Below are 17,233 nucleotides of genomic sequence, written 5' to 3' on the forward strand. Positions count from 1 at the left end.
TCATGCAGTGCGCCGAAGGGCGCGCTAACTTGCACTAAAAGGCACTCCTGCTGGTCAGTAGAGAGAGCGCATCGGGGATCCTCCCACACAGAGCGGTTGTCCCTGACCCGCCGTTTATGAAACACATAGGGAACACTGCATAGGGAACACTGCATAGGGAACACTGCATAGGGAACACTGCATAGGGAACACTGCATAGGGAACACTGCATAGGGAACACTGCATAGGGAACACTGCATAGGGAACACTGCATAGGGAACACTGCCTAGGGAACACTGCATAGGGAACACTGCATAGGGAACACTGCCTAGGGAACACTGCCTAGGGAACACTGCCTAGGGAACACTGCATAGGAAACACTGCCTAGGGAACACTGCCTAGGGAACACTGCCTAGGGAACACTGCCTAGGGAACACTGCCTAGGGAACACTGCCTAGGGAACACTGCCTAGGGAACACTGCCTAGGGAACACTGCCTAGGGAACACTGCCTAGGGAACACTGCCTAGGGACCACTGCATAGGGACCACTGCATAGGGACCACTGCATAGGGAACACTGTCTAGGGAACACTGCCTAGGAAACACTGCCTCAGACAAAATCGGCTCGCCAGTGTTTGTCTTCAGCTCTGCTGTGTGTTCACTTCATTCAAGACAAGAAGAGATTTAGTCACAAGCTGTTTTGAAAACCTTTCATCGGTAAAGGGAGACCAACAACAGTGATTTATGAACAACTAAAAATGACGAAATGTGGAGATATGTCTCCGCCGGACACAGCCAATACAGAGCCTTATGTATCATATCCATAAATACCCAGGCACTGAATGCAAAGAAACATTCCTGATCTGTGGATTGTACCCTGCAGTGACAGCAGATGTAGTTTTACCTTCTGTGAAGAATCGGTACGTACACGTCTCCAACGGTTACAGTAGAGTCTCTCAAGGCCTCAACGCTGCTCATCTACCCGTCTCATCACAGCAGCTGTTAAAAGCACATCTGTCTTCACTGCCGATGTTAAGAAGGCTCTTCAGATTTCCATAACTCCATTTACACACCGAACTTAAGTTGTAATTTACAGACCGCGGCCTTCACGTCCTCACATCTGGCCAAGTGCAGGTAATTGGTTGGGTATTTGCGCGGCGCGCTGGAAGCCTAATCGGCCGGTTAATTTGATTGGCGGTCGTGGCTGCCAGCTGTGTGAATGATCTTCACCGTCGAGGGACCTTACGCCACAACTGTCGAGTATTGCGACTGCAGCTGGCGCACTTCTCATGCGCGCTCGCGTTCAGACACGACGTCGCGTATCGTTCCCATCAGCCTCAAAGTGAGGAGAGAAAGACGCCTTCTGCTGCTCCACGGCTGCTTTGTTAGTGACAGTTGGCAACACTGTGAGAAATGTCACATCACTGGTTGGCATCCGCAAGCGACACACGGTTTTCTAATCTTTTAAAGGAGCAGAAATCTCACTTTTGTCTTTGACTTACTTTTATTTTGTTCTCAGCAACATAATGGATGATGCAAGTCGGAGAGTTCAGCTCTTTTTTATCTGCTAACTGCTGTTTCAGGAGCCCAGTTTGTGTTAAGTGCTGTTTCGTTCTGACAATCTTTCCTGGAACTGATGAAGGCAAATCTTCATATATTCATGTTGACACGCTGCCTAGTGCACCTTTAAGGCAAAGCAAAAGCAATTGCTCCGTTTTCCCTTGTTTTGGACGATAACCTCCCTAAAAACCAATCAACACCAGCAGGGACGTAAGCCGGCTAGATTGACGAAATGCACCGTCGACCATTTAGTATCTTCTCACCTCCCTCCTTTCCGCCCTTTCTAACTCCAAACCTCTAGATGATCCTCTCTCTCCTCCTCACCCTTTCCCGGAACATCAGCCGCCATAATGGATTCAGCGCCTTTCAGATGTTATCTGTTGTCCGGCGCCTCATTTTAAACATCTCGCGGCCGCCAACAACAACAACAACGGCACCGGCAGCAGCAGCAGCAGAGGCTGTGGTGCAAAGCGGTAGATGCAGGGTGTGCAGCTTTTAATGGATAAGCATCCCTTTTTAAGTGATCCAGATTTCCTGTAGATGATGTCATCGGATGTTGAGAGGAAGGACGGCAGCTGATGATCGTTTCCATTAATAATCTCTCGATGATTTTCGATCGATTAGTTTAAAGAATTCCAGAAAATTGTCCAAAAGGTGATGCCTTACTTTTATTTTTTTTATTGAAAAGTGTTTTTTTTACAGTATTTATGATATTTAGAAGGAAAAAATATTGTAGATTAACCAAATAATAGCTCAATGCAGAGTGAGTCATTTGAGTTCAGCAGCATTTGTGCCGAGACGTACCGATTCATGACAACAGGCCACATAGTGTGCAATGCGCACACTACATATTGGTGCATCGATGCCTCATCGTACTGCTGGTAGAGCGTGTTACCTCTGTGCATACATCTAAAGTATGAGGCTGGCATGGCATGACTCACCCTACGAGAGAAAGAGAGAGATCTGTCGAGGGTTTCCCGGCAGACGAAATGCAACAACTGAAGTGGAAAAAAAGCACTCACTTCTTGAAATCGGTCCAATCGGTCCAAAAGTGGCCCATTTTTGTTTTGTTTTTCTACATCAGTCAACCAGAGGCTGTCATTACTCCTGTGACACTATATCGGCTTCAAAACACAATATAAAAACTTCCTCTCCTTCCACATTTCTGTACATCAACGTCATTTGTGTTCCTTTCCACACCTGGGCCATCTTTAGCCATGCATGTTGAGTCTGTGGCCCCTTCTATGTGTCGTCACATTCCTGCGTTGACATGTTGCGTGGTCTCTGTCGAAGCGGCCCTTTGTGTCTAACCCTTTTTGCCTCTGCCTGCTCCCTTCAGCATCCAAGGCAGCCCGTGACAGTGGTGAAGCCCCATTGGCTGATTGAGGTAACTGCCGCACGACATCACCAGCTTGGGTCATTACGCTGTGTCGGGAGAAGGGCAATAAAAGGCAAATGGGATACTTTGGGTGGCTTCACAAATAGACTGGGAGTCGCTTAACCTATTCATTGCTTTGCCAATGGTCTGTAGAAACCACACACTTTGTTGGGTTGTTCTCCGCAGCTCTTATCCTCTCTCTCCTTGATTTTCATTGCATCTCTCTTGTTTTTGTCTTGGTTACCTCTTCCTCTTTCACTCCATTCTTCCTCTCTTTGTCGCACACACACACACACACACGCACTTCAGACACACTTAAAGACGCAAATCCTCTCCCCTGCTCCTGGCTCTTACAATAGAGCACTGATCAAAGGCATCCGTCTTTACATGCCTGCCCTGATAGTTCCATTATGGGCCCATAACGTGAACATTCTCCTCCATTGTTTACGCCATTAGTCACGCAGGCTTATGGGGAAATTACGGCGACGCTATATTGAAAAGCCATCAGCGGCGGCGGCAGTAATGCTGCGGCGACGCCGTGCCAAGATGCTATCTGTCACACGTTGCGCGTTTCCTCTCCTCGCTGCACACACAAAGCTGTTATGAAACGGCAATCTGTTAGCACGCTGCAGTGCAATGATGAAGGCTTTCTTGATGACATGACACAGCGTTCGGCGTAGCGGAGCATGTGTTGGCAGCTCGGGATGCAGCATGAATGTTACAGACCTCGACTGATGAAAGTAGTCGTGCAGAAGGATCTAAGGACAATAAATATGAGCATAATGATACATGATTGGGTCCTGCATAATCATTGCATAATAAGCATATCGTCTACCAATGTTTTTCCGATGCCACATCATTAAACATAAAGCCAAATTCTTTTTTTTTTTAAACGTGTTTTTGTCACTTTATCGCAACAGCGGTCGATGAAAGAGATAACTCAAATGACCATCAACATGTTTTAGTCTGCTGTACAATGAAACGTTTGCTCCGCCCGGTGGGCGGGGGCGGGGCTTGGTTTTCAACATGGCGACCGGGGTCACAAACTTTCTAATTTAATAGCTAAAGAGTTCACTGAAATACGTTCCTGAAAACATTTGAGGCGATGAAATAAGCAATGCAGTAACATAGAGATTCATATTTGGCCAGCGCTGCCTCGTTTGACAGTTTGATCGGAGTTCACGCGCAGTGATTGACAGCTTTGTGAGAGACTCCTCGGCTCCGATTGGTTGTTTCACCTTCGGGCGTAAACATGGTAAAGTAGTTAGAATGACCTCCTCTACCAGCTAACAACTGCAAATCTGTTCATGCATCAACAATCGTAATCCACTACGAAGATGATAATGTGATGTTTTTGACACTCGTGTACATACTGCTGATTACACTTACTTACTTTTCACATGTAAATGTTCGACTTCTACTTCTAATTGGGTGCTCTTACCTTGTAGTATTGCCGCACAGGATCTGAACACAACCCCAGGGAATCATTGCAGGAGCTGCATAACTTTTGATGTCATTATTACAACAGGATAGCCGCGGTGATGAATGGCTGCAGCCCCGTGGCAGCAGGCTCGATACTTTCTCCGTGTGTTGTGTAGCGACCTGTTGGTGGCACCTACGAGTCAATCAGAGAGGGCCATTCTACCACGGAACACGCTCTCCGGCTTAATTAAAGTGATGTTTCAAGCTGCCACCTGGCCCACACACACACACACACACACACACACACGCATTACAGCCACCCATACAGCACAATCCACACTCACAGGATACAATTACATAGACTACACTGAGGGCCTTTTTACACATTGCAAACTCACAAGCCATATGGCACACACTCGGATGACTTTGACTACACAGTAAGGTGTGCGCACGCACACACACGCGGAGCGACACGGAGCAGCTGCTGGTGTAATGGCTCGGGGTTGGATGAGGTTATAAATGGTTTCTAGTGGGTTGTGGAGCTCTAAAGAGTGAGCCTCATAGTGCAGGTTGTGGTAGAGGGGGCAGAGCGGCTGATTCGTTTGGGGACGGCTAGTGAGAAGCGGGAGTGTGTGTGTGTGTGTGTGTGTGTGTATCGATTCTTCCCCTTCACGCTATAGTCGTCACATGTCAGCAGGTGTGTGTTGGGCACTCTAACAGGTGCGCGCTGGCACATGCACAATATATAAGGATGGCATTTGAGTGAGTGCACATGCTGTTCTGTGCGCTCGCACTGATACACATCCACCTATAGACACATACAGACCCGCCTTCTCTCTCCGTGTCACACACACACACACACACACCTGCCTTGCTCGCCGCCTCCATGCTGTGCCACAGGTATTTGATATTCATGGTCTATCAGCATGGAGCTGCAGAGAGACACGCTGGAAAGAGTGAGAGAGAGGGGAGGACAAGCGAGGGTGAGGGTGAGAAATCTGAGTTGTGAATTGAGGGGGAACGGAAAGAAAGGAGGAGGTAGAGAGGGGTGGAAAGATGAAGGAGAGAGAGAGAGCATGAAGATCTGAAGCGTGTCCACACACCTTTGGTTATATTAGTGTTGATGGCAAAGGGAGGGAGGCATGAGGGGGGAGATAAAGGGGGAGAGGGGGAGTGGTTAATGTCGTGATGGAAGTAAGGGAGGAAAAGGGAGAGCGAGTCAGTGTGAATAAAAAGAGAGATTGTGCTCCAGTAGGCAGCCAACAATGCTCTCCACGCCCGACTTCCCCTCGACCAATTACACCCTTCGCTGCCTCCCGCTCACCCCCCCCTCCTTCGCTCTCACCCCCACTTTAAAAAAATAAAATAAAAATCCCCTCGAGCGACTCTTTCAGATGCCATCAAATCGACAGGTTTGTTTGGCCAAAGTTGAGCTCACCGCTGAGCAGCTAATCGCTTCAGGCTCTGCAGGGGGGGGGGGGGAGTGAGCGTCGAGCGGGAGAAGAAGAAGAAGAAGAAGAAAGTGTAAATGAGGAGCGATTTTCATTTCACTTAATGCTCAAGATAGACTGGAGAAGAAGACGAGAGGACGACTCCTGAGGGTGCGAGGCAAATATTAGATGAGCGGGAGAGGTTTCAGAAGGAAGGAAGGAAGAGGGAGAGGTCAATGAAAGGGGAAGTGACAGAACGCAGTGGGGGGAGAGCTGGACGCTGTAAATATGAGAACAATGTCCACCTGTTCCACAGACGAGCCGTTTCCTCTGATGCTGTGTGAGGACGTCCTCCCGACGTCACTGAGCATGCTCGGGTCATCCAGGCTTTGTTTACATCGTCCACGTTAAAGGTTGTTCTTTTCAGGGGGCACAAACACACCAGCTCGGTGGCAAAAAACAAGAGAGAACACGTCGGCCACTCGAGCATCCCGAGCTCGAAGCACATGAGAGGATGGAGAGAGAGAAAAGAGGAGGGAGACGGTGGAAGCTAGAGAAAGAAAATGAGGGTTAGAAAGGGGAGCGGCACAGTTGGGATTATTTTTAAAAATGGAAAGAAAATGGAGAGCAGTATAAAGAGACAGGTGAAGAAAGGTAGAGGAAGATGGAGAGAGGGAGCTTTACGGCCGAACAGCGAGAGGTGGCGGCGTCTGTCTCCTTTTGTGTTCCACATGGATTCGTCTCCTTTCTGTCAGCCTTTCATTCACACTCCCTCGCTCGCTCACTCCGTCATTGTCACACTCTCTCTCTCTCTCTCTCGTTCTTTTCACCCCGTTCTTCCTCCCTCGCCTTTTCATCCTCGCTCCATTCGTCCTGTGTCCCTCCTCTGGAACCCATTACTCCTCTCCCTCCCCTCTCAGCTCCTTTCAACTCCTCTTACTTTGAGCTTTCTCTCCTCCCTCCTCTGCCCCACGCTTTATGTATTTTCACCCTCCTTCCTGTCCTCGCTATCATCAATCAAGGCCTCGACTCGGCTTCATTTAAAGGCAGGGCTGAACAATTTGAGGGGAATTTGGAATGTGGATTTGTCCGAACAGTAATGCAGTGATGAGATGATTCTCTATAAATGAATCTACTGGTTTATTGTTCAATGAGCAGAAGCAGTTTCATTTAGTGTTGGCTAACTCACAGAATCACTACCAACAGGCTACAGCTGTGCTCTTTGCAGCGATATACTTTTGTGTTTTGCAGCGTATGGGATTTGAAAATGAAATCCTTATTTCGATGTAAAGGAGATTAATCATTCAGCTTTATTAACGGCATCATCCATCTTACAATGCCTCATATCCATGAATAAATGTCTTATTGTTACATTTGAATGACATCACATATCGGCTCTACCGATCAGTTATATATTTGAGTCGTTGTAATTTATTTCCTGTTTTCTCAGTCTGACCGTTTGCAGTTGAAGAGGATTATGTAGTTGTTGGTCACAGATTAAATTGGACTCGCGGTTCCGAAATAATTAAATTCATGTTGTCTGATGTGTAAATTGTTGCTCAGTAAGTTTCTTCCTGCTTTTGTGTTTGGTTAAATCCCGTATGTATATTCCAGGTAGCATTCATTTTGTCTTTCTGCAGCATGCACCCTGACAGCGCTCTTCATGCTCGCTTCTCCTTTTATCTTCCTCCTTCCTTCCTTCTGTTCCCTCCCTTTCCTTCTTTCTCCATACATCCTCGTTTTGCCCTTCTCCTCCTCTTCTGTCTCCCCCCCACACACACATTGCCTCTCCCTCCATCCCTTTTCCTCCCCTCCTCCCGTTCAACCCAGAGCAATTCCATCTCTCTCCCGGCAAACAAAGGGAGCTAATGACATGCTGACACCGAGCCCGGTGATTGAATTCATTAGGCGTGCACAATAATTGCCAGGCGCGAGCGTGCGCGCACCCATCTATTCAGAGGACAGCTGTCAAATAACAAGCGGGAGAGAATAGCTTTTTATTGTTGAGCTGGAAGAGAGAGGGAAAAATGAATATAGAGAAGGAGCGGCAGAAGCACCTGTTGTGGAGGGGAAGAGAGGGAGGGAGGGAGAGGGAGAGGGAGAGCACTCAGCATGTCAATTAGGCTGCTGTGTTCATGCAGGGTTACTGGTAAGCTTACTGCCTGTGTGACGCACTTGGTTTCACCATCCAGGTGCACGGCATGTTGAATCTGCTGCTCGGTAGCTTCTGTCTGAATCCCCCCTCAAACTTTCCAGAGGGAAACGTGTTCAGTCTGTTGAAGGAGGAGATCAGACTGAAGTAAGTGTCGGACTTGGCCGAACTTCCAAACTTCGACGAAAACGACAGTAAATCTAATGTAATAAAACGGTTTTATTCATTTTGAATCCAATTATGATGTGTTTTATTGCAGCATTGAATACAGAGATGAATAGATTATGCTAATCGGTTTCAAATGATGTTCATTTTAGAGTCCAGATATGAGTAACGTTAACCGCAGTGTGCACTCAATGATATCATGTAAGCAGCCAAAAAAATAAATAAATAGGCGGACAGATGCAGGCGGACAGATATGGAATGAAGAGAGAAGTTTGTATTTTTTGGCGAAAATGAAAGACTTCCAATGCGCAGGACGTGGTGTACCTGCAGCTGCTTCACAGTGAACGCTCTCCACCTGCAGCAGCTTCTCTTCAGGCCTCGCTGTAACTGGAACACGGCGCTGTGTCGTTAGCGGCCGAGGCTCAGGAGATACAGCGGCTTGCCCACTGATTGCCTGGTTGGCGGTTTGATCCCCTGCTCCTCCTGTCCAAATCTCTGAAAAAATAAATTGCTCCAGCACCTTGCATGGTAGCTTCCTGCTATTGGTGTGGGACTGTGTGTGTGTGTGTGTGAGAGAGATTGGGTCAATGAGAGGCACCTTTATGAATGTTTTTGGATTAAAGAGGCATATAAAAGCCGCCCATTTACCATCATCTTAAAATGCATCATATATTGGAGGCGGGGCTTCAGTGGAGCTGTTGATAGTTTTGATGGAAACCAGCTTCAGGCTAAGAACCAGACAAACAGCAGCGACTGTATCTGTTTCATATGTAGATTAAGAGCTTCCCATGTTACCTTTCACCTTTACATTCCCAATGTCCATCGTCCCCGATTCTGATCCAATCCTCCCTCTGATTTCATCCGATACTTTCCTCAAAGTTGAAATGCTTCGGTACTGATGAACCGCAGCATTGTGCCGGCCTGATTACAGAAGATAAGTGCATGCCTGCTTCTACTAAGTACCTGATTCAACACTTAGGAGCACTGGTCTGTTCAACACTAATATATATCTGATGGCGCTAATGAGCTCGCACTCTGAGTTACCTCTCTGCTATCTGCCCGGCTGCAATTTATATGCAAGGGGCTTTTCATTAACCTCAAGTGGCCGAATGAAGGTGTTTGTATCTTTGGCCCGTTGGCTGTAACCCACAGGAACACGGGGAAAGCAGGGCGAGGCCGAAGGGGCTTTTGTGTTATTGCTTCAGGCTCAATTAAATGCATGCATGTATCATTAGATATGCACTGTGGTGCTGTTGCTACCGGTTCTGTTATTATTTATGTTATTCCCGATACAGTCGAGCATCTGAATCTCTGTCTTTGTGTGTGTGTCCCCTCCCTGCTACAGAAGACAGAGGAGGACGAGCTGGTCCTGACTCCGGACGGGACCCGGGAGTTCCTGACCTTTGAGATCCCGCTCAGTGACTCGGGCTCAGCTGGGCTGGGTGTCAGCGTCAAAGGCAACCGCTCCAAGGAGAACCACGCTGACCTGGGCATCTTCGTCAAATCCATCATCAATGGAGGGGCGGCCTGCAAGGTGCGATAGCGTCTGCTGTGATTAATGGAGGGTTTGAGTGGATTTTAAAGAGTGGCATCGGTTCTTTTTGTTTCTGTCAGCTAGCTGCTACAGGTAAGATTCTATCAGTGCAGGAATCCATGTTGTGCGCTGCGACGGGCCCCGATGAACACTGTTATGACGGGCCCTCGTTACTTACTGACGCTTTAATGTCACAGATGTGCTCAGCTGGTCAGTCGCTGCAGATATTGCGCCTTAACATGCTCGTGTATATCGTCTCGTACCATCGACCGGCACTGGATAAAACAGCAGTCATCATTGATTATTTCTATTTACCAAAGAAAATTTGACATTGTCAATTTAACTGAATAGTTTTTATGGTGTATTTATGCTTCGTGTAGAATATCATCTTCCCCAAAAGAGAAGAAAAAACCAGAAAGCCATGATGGAGATGGGTTTGCCTTTTCAAGGTTATATATAGTAAATGGCTCCATAATTATATTAATATGTGATGTTCGCTGATCTCAGGTGTGTTCATGAAATGTTCATCTGAATTACATGAACGGGATTATTTTCCTTTTATCACATTGGTAAAGTGGCCCCTCTACTCGCCCCCCCCCCCCCCCCCCCCCCCAGCCCCAGTGCTACCGCACCGTGTCTATTCATGCCGCTGCAGATCAACACCCACCAAAAGATTAGTGTGCGTGAGACAGCACGCAGCATGCCGATATTAAGAGCAGTGCAATGTTACCAGACAGCAGAGACCTGCTAAAGACATACGGTCTTAATATCAACCTAAACATTTTTCTTTCTGTATTTATTTTGCAGCCACAATAGACGCAGAAATAGAAGTTTTGATAGAAGACATAAAGCTGTTGAACCAGATGTACCACCTTTATAGTGAGCTGCTGCTCTCACCTGTTCTAGAGAAACCCAACATCCTGTCACACACACACACACACACACGTTTCAAAAGGTGATAGATGGCATTAAATGTAACTTCCTGTTATCTGTGGACACTCTGTCTGAAAGTGACAGAGTGAAAGCGAGCTGTCCAGCAGCACACTGGGCTGAGTGACTTTGTCCTCGACTGTCTGTGATCACGTTCACACAAAGTGCCTTCTTCTCTGTAGCCGTCTGTCCTTCCACCTGATTGTTCTTCACACCAACAAGCTTGTGTTGACAGACAATAATAAACTTAAAAAGCAGACTTCTCTGTAAGAGATCAGAGCGTGACGAGGAGCAGACACGCTGTGAGGCTGTCTTGATTAGGTTATTGCTAAATGGGAGATACAGCTGCTTTTTATTCCTCACGTGTGCAGCCTCCCTCTCTGTGCTGTGACCAGTGTGACCTCTTCCCACGTCTACCTCTGCACTGGCTTTCACAGGCTGTAGGCTCAGTTCGGTGTCATGCTAGCTTGTCGGGAAGGTAGCCGCAACAACTTTTGAGACATAATAGAGCATGACCGTCATCAGCTTGCATCATAATGTTCTAAGCTCTTTTACACTTTCAAACCAACATTCAGTCAACATTTGAAGAAGCGCAGTAACAAAACACAATGTTGATTACACGAGAACAACTTGCCACAGAGTGCATCTCAAAGACATCCTCAGTTCCGAGCTTTCCGATGATGTAACCACTTCTACGTGGCGTGGACAGCTGACATGCTTTAACCCCTAAAGATCCTGTTCCACCTAAAACAAGTGCGATTCCTTGGCCACCAACAGGACGGGCGGTTGCGAGTGAACGACCAGTTGATTGCCGTCAATGGAGAGTCGCTGTTGGCCAAAACCAACCAGGACGCCATGGAGACGCTACGCAAGTCCATGTCGACGGAAGGCAACAAACGAGGGACGATCCAGCTGATTGTGGCCCGACGAGTGTCTAAAAGAAACGAGGTAAGGGACGAAATAACGTGGCCGTGCTTCTCTGCCATCCAGCTGTTTTCGGTAGAAAATTGGTCAAAACTTAAGCAGGAATTTAAATTCCAGACGTCCAATCCAGCTATTTGAGTCAGTACTGTCTCGACGTCTTGAATCGGGTATCAGAGCATCCCTACCAATAAATAAAACATCAACTCTGCTTTTAAAATATAAACCCACGTCAAGTGGAGTCGTATATTTTGATTGAGGTCAGTATGGAAATATCGCAGCACACGTAAACGTACCGATTCATCCTTTTATTTACTCTGACTGAGCACAAAGGACCTTTCTGCAGCAGCGGCCTGCTTCACACTCCAGTTTCACACATTCACACCTCAGAGTGCAGCTGCAGTGCTCGAGAGTTGAAGTCCAGTGGACAGAAACCGGAGTGCTAAGCACCCTGCACAAGGACATGTCAACATTTGTTGTTGAGTAAATAGGGGGGGGGGGGGGGGGAGGTTTCTTTACCAGCTGATCTGGGATTTGAACAAGTTCCAGATTACAGTTTGGTCAAGAACTTCTTTTTATCGCGTAAGGCTTGAGATGAATGATGTATTTCGTGGCCGTTGTATTGTGCGTGCTGTGTTTTAGTTCAGTCATTCCTGGAGTAGAGCTCCTCTGACTCTGCTGTCCTAAATAAAGACACTTCTGTGGACGCGGAGTCAGAGGTCGCCGCTTCAATACGAGCCTTTCTGTGATAAATGTGCGACACAACCCAAAAGCGAACCCACTGGGAAATACCCTCATGAGCAGCAATGACTCGTTTCATGAAATAAAAGTCAGTAGTCGGGTCATGGTAGTTCATCAAAACCTCCCCCGCACTCTCTCCTCCCTGGAGGAAGACAAAAAAACATGGCTGCCAACTGAGCTACACAACTTCTTCTTTTTTTTTTTCCCCCTCCCCATCAATGTCATGTTTTTACATTCTCTGTACACCGTGGCCTGTCGCCTGCTTGAAAGCCGAGGCTGTGCATGAGCGTGCTCGTCTGCGTGTGTGAGCGTGCACGTCTGTGTGCACGTCTGTGTGCACGTCTGTGTGCGTGCGTACGCCTCTAGCTCTGCCTGGCTTCCCCACTCTCCTTTTTCCAACCTGCTGTGTCAAAGTTTTGATTTCCCCTCGGCCCGTCTGGTAATTGAAAGCAGAGGCTCAGCCTGGAGGTGTGTTCCGTGCACGCGCGTGTACACGTGTGTAGCTGGCGCTTTTTGCACATCCCTCTTATGCATGCATGCATTTGTTTTCAAGGATCTTTTTCCGTGTGTTCGTCTGCAGACAGATACCCGGTGTGTCTGGGCGCATTGCGGCCGTGTCGAGGCAGTGAGACTTAACACAGCGCGGCGGGTGAATAAAATCTGAGCGCGGGGAGTCTCGTCAGTCTCTGCTTCACATGCCGGGCCGGAGGCATGGCCGGAGGCTGTCCAAGAGTCAGGCTATTTATAAGAAGAAAGTGTGCAAAACACTCAGAGGGGAGGGAAACAACATGGTACTCCTGCTCAGAGCTGGTTCACAAAGTCACATATAGATTCCGTTAGGTGTGAGTGAACCCTGTACCATGATATAAATACTTCATATAACACTGGATGTCTTGATGTTGCTCTGATGTGTGCTGGAAGCGGTAGCAGTTAGAATGCTTGCTCAAGGACGGGTAACTAAATACATTTATCTGGATCTGCTCTTTTGAATTTTGAGGTACTTACAGTAGTATTTCCATTTTAGCCTCCCTTATACTTCTACTCCACTACCTTTCAGCCGGTGATCTTGTACTTTATACTCTGATACATGGATTTGAAAGCTCTAGTTACTTTGCTGTGTAGATACTGAGGGAACCCCATGCGTGGTTGTTCATGAAGTGAAACAAGTCTGAACTCCTCTTCATTACTCCTCTGCCTCCTAACGCACCCTCGTGAGTATTCTCCTGTAAGCTGGACCTGTTGTTGGTTGTTCCAGCACCTCGACAGTTTGGTGAGCTGAAAGGATCATTGGGCAAAGAAGCTGTCTTTGAAGTCGATGTCATTCTAGTCATTGATGCGGCTGATTGGGCTCCGGCATCGACTCCAGCGTGGTTGTTATCGCTCGTTATGCGACGCCGGCGATGATGGTTATCTTTATGGCCAGAGACGTCATCGCCTTCAGTAATAAATGCAGAGAGACCGAAGCAGATCGATACAGTCAACTTTCCAACGGGCAACCGAAAACACGCACGCACGCACACACACACACACACACACACACACACACACACACACACGCGCGCACGCACACACACACACACACACACACGCCTTCTCCGGCAGTGGCTGTGCGTTTACGGGTGACGGGGCCGGCCAACGGTCCATTTGTCCAGCAAACGAGAGAGTGTCATCATGGGTCCCGAGGGAAATGTCAAGATGCTAGCAAGCTAACAACCCAATGAACCCAATAGAAATAAAACCTGTTTACTCTAAATATCACCTCCCTCCTCGTTCAGGAGACACCGGGGAGTCCGCTGGGGGGCAGTCAGCAGACCGTGAACTCCTCCCTGGACGACCACGAGCGCCGGATCTCCCACTCCTTGTACGGTGGCCTGGAAGGCCTCGACGACAACCTGATGCCACGACAAGGCATGATGCCGCGCACGATAGGTAAGACTGGCCCAACTGATTCCCTCCTCCAATACCCGATCCTGGCGTGAGGTTCACGTGCACTCGTAGGTCGATCTCGGTCTGATGCCGTGCTGTGTTCCTCTGCTCAGACTGGTACTGGTGCTTCGTATTGCATCGTGAATATCTGTAAAGAATCGAATCAATGAAACATCTCCCTTCTGTTAGTGCAGGGATTCCCAAAGTGGGGTGCGCGCACCCCTGGGGGTGCGCGAGCTGCCTCTAGGGGGTGCGCGAGAGGAAAAGTGTAATGGCGGTCTGATGGTGTAATAATATTAAATATAAAAAAAAAATGTAATTTTAATTAAAAAACTGTCAGGTGGGACATCTGAAGCTATCAGTCATAAAAGAGGAGAGGGACAGAGAGAGAGAGAGGAATCGGAGGCGAGGGGAACGGAGAGGTGCAGCACAGACAAATCGGGAGCACATCGGCCCATCGCGGAGTCGAGGTGAAAAAGAGGAAATGAGAGTGAGCATCAGACTGGGAAAAAAAAGAGGAAATATGATGAAAAGTATCTGTGTCTGGGCTTCACTTGGATTGGCAACGCAGATTGCCCAAAGCCACAGTGCGTGGTGTGCAGTGAGGTTCTGGCTAACAGTCTGAAGCTCTTATTTACGTCGCCACCTGAACACCAAGCATGCCAGTGCAAGTCAAAAGCCCCTTACATTGTTTATATCCAAATTGGAGGAGTTACAAAACAGCCAAAAACAACTGCAGTCTCATTCATGTGTTGGTCTATAAATGACGCACTACGGGCTTCATATCTGGTCACAGAATAGCGAGAAAGGGGCTACCGCACACAATCGCCGAAGACGTGAGCTTGCCAGCTGCCAGAGAGATGGTGGAATGTATGATTGGGGAGAAAGAAGCAAAAAAGTTGTGCATGATCCCGGTGTCCAACAACACTGTGTCGCGCCGCATCGATGCTTTGTCCGAAGACATCCTGGCTACATTAGTCGGTCATTAATTGTAAATGAAATGTGATAATCTGCCTCTGAGCCTGTGCGTGTGTCCTCGCATCCGTATTGCTCTTTAAAAGTGACGCCTTGTGTCACTGAAAGTTATTGAAACTTTGTTGCAGTGTTTCAGGGCGTTTTCACACCTTCAGTTCGTTTGCTTTGTTGCAGTTGCTCCTTTGTTCGGTTTGTGTTCACATTGCAACATTTAACAGCGGACTAAATCTTGTAAACAAATGCCACGCGCGAGCAAACTGTTCTCTCATTGGTCCGATTATTATGCGGCTATGAAGGCTTAAAAGGCTCTGTTGCTTCTTTTTTTTTTTTTTTTTATTAAGGGGGGGGTGGGGTGCGCGAACCCGGTCGGGATGTAGAAGGGGGTGCGCGGCCTAAAAAGTTTGGGAACCGCTGTGTTAGTGTGTGTCTTCCTGCTAGATCCCATGGTCTTAACCTGTCAGGTTGTGTCAGCACAGAACGTGAGCCAACTCTGTCATCTGGGCTCACTTCCTGTCAAGACTCGGTGGCTTTTAATGTCTCGGAAAATGTCAGGGAGCGAGAGAGACGGAAAAATGGCCCCCGGACAATTTGTTGCTGCAGATGCTCACCAGTGATTGATTCTGTTTTGATGTCTCTTTGTTATTAGAACGTGTCTGTGTGTTAGTTTGCATGCGTTTCAGTCTCTCCGTCTGTTAACCTGATCTGCCACTTCCAAACCAACTCAGAGCTTGTGTGTGTGTGTGTGTGTGTGTGTGAGAGCTTCAGGTTTGCGTGTGTGTTGCGTTGAGTGATTGATGGACGGGTGGTGAAGGTGTCAAAGAAGGGCTTCTGTGCACCAGCTGCTGTAGCTGCGCAGCTGTGTTAAATATCACCGTGTGTCCTCTGCAGTGGTGTCTTTGTGTTTCTTAAGAGACACAAAACACTTTCACCACTTTGTCTGCTAATTTATTGCAAGCAGGTCGAGAAAAGGTAAACTAAATGCCTTAAATGTTTATTTATGAAGCGGAGGAGACAACTTTTAATCTTATTTTTTCTTTTTTTAATTGGCTCCGACCAACTCCTCCAACCTCATTAATCAATGCAACATAACACGACAGTATGAACTGCGTCTCCCTTTCATGTAAATTGGTTGACATTGACACCGTTTAGTTTGTTGAAACGCAAGAGAAAGGTGAGAGTTCTGACTGACAGAGCGTTAGTGTTAATAAGTGAAGTTCCAGCGCACCGTCAGGGGGGGGGCTGTGTTCATCCATGCTTAACAAACAGAGCGGGGGGGGGGGGTACGAGATGCAGCGGTTCACTGCTCAACGGTGGCAAACGAGATCAGCGACCAGAGGAGCTGCCGTCTGTGTGTGCAGGTCCAGTGCTTCTAGAACTCTCTGTGCTGTATGAAGTCAGGAAATACGACTTCATGATGCAATTTCATTGTCGATCAACTTGTTGATTATTGTTTTTTTATTTGTTTGGTCTATAAAATTTCAGAAAATGGTGAAAAGTGACGATCAGTGTCGTTTGTGTTTGTGCACAAGTCAAAGCTATTCAGACTGGTAACAAGAAAAGACCAGAAAATATTTCAATTGAAGAAGCTGGAGTCTGAGAATTTTGACCTTTTTTCTTAAAGAATCACTCAAATCAATTAAATCAATCATCTAAATGTCTTAAATCCTAATGTAGTGGTTGACAACTCACTGGTTAACTGTTGCAGCTCTAGAACACTGAAGATAACTCAGTAGAAACTCAACACGCTACCAGCTGGACATATCCAGACAAACGAGTCCCCCCCCCCCCCCTTGCTACTGTAGTTCTTTCTCACAGTATATTCAAATCTAACATCGCCGTGTTTTAAGTGCTCCAATGCGTGAGGAATGTTTTGCATGTTTTACCTTTAATTAATCTCTGTAAATTCTACATATAACAACTTTTCATTTGCTCTAGAATTGAAGGTTTGTTCCACACAAGTGCCCCATATGAGAAAGTAGACAAAACAATATAAATATGTTTTTTATTGGAACTATTTCTTCAGTGAAAGTGAAGTTCTAAAGAAATCTATTGCCAGCATGTTCTTGTGGATTATCCAGAGATGTTGCTGCTGTTTTCTGTTTATGATTAAATGAACTCTTT

At 47.2% G+C, this 17,233-nt stretch overlaps 1 protein-coding gene across 9 annotated transcripts in view; it reads left to right on the top strand.

Annotated features, from left to right (window-relative positions):
• The window catches only part of pard3ab (par-3 family cell polarity regulator alpha, b), a 191,504-nt gene that overhangs the window by 94,196 nt on the left and 80,075 nt on the right, over nt 1–17,233 (top strand). For 7 of the 9 annotated variants that reach the window (XM_079284636.1, XM_079284637.1, XM_079284643.1 and 4 more), the window contains 4 exons: nt 2,878–2,925; nt 9,431–9,619; nt 11,327–11,497; nt 13,987–14,140. In XM_079284636.1, coding sequence (XP_079140762.1) covers nt 2,878–2,925; nt 9,431–9,619; nt 11,327–11,497; nt 13,987–14,140 — 562 coding nt within the window. The remainder of the gene's footprint in view (nt 1–2,877; nt 2,926–9,430; nt 9,620–11,326; nt 11,498–13,986; nt 14,141–17,233) is intronic. The other 2 variants (XM_079284639.1, XM_079284641.1) reach the window with 1 other exon arrangement.

The sequence above is a fragment of the Melanostigma gelatinosum genome (genome assembly GCF_949748355.1).
Source record: "Melanostigma gelatinosum genome assembly, chromosome: 15".
Taxonomy (NCBI): Eukaryota; Metazoa; Chordata; class Actinopteri; order Perciformes; family Zoarcidae; genus Melanostigma; species Melanostigma gelatinosum.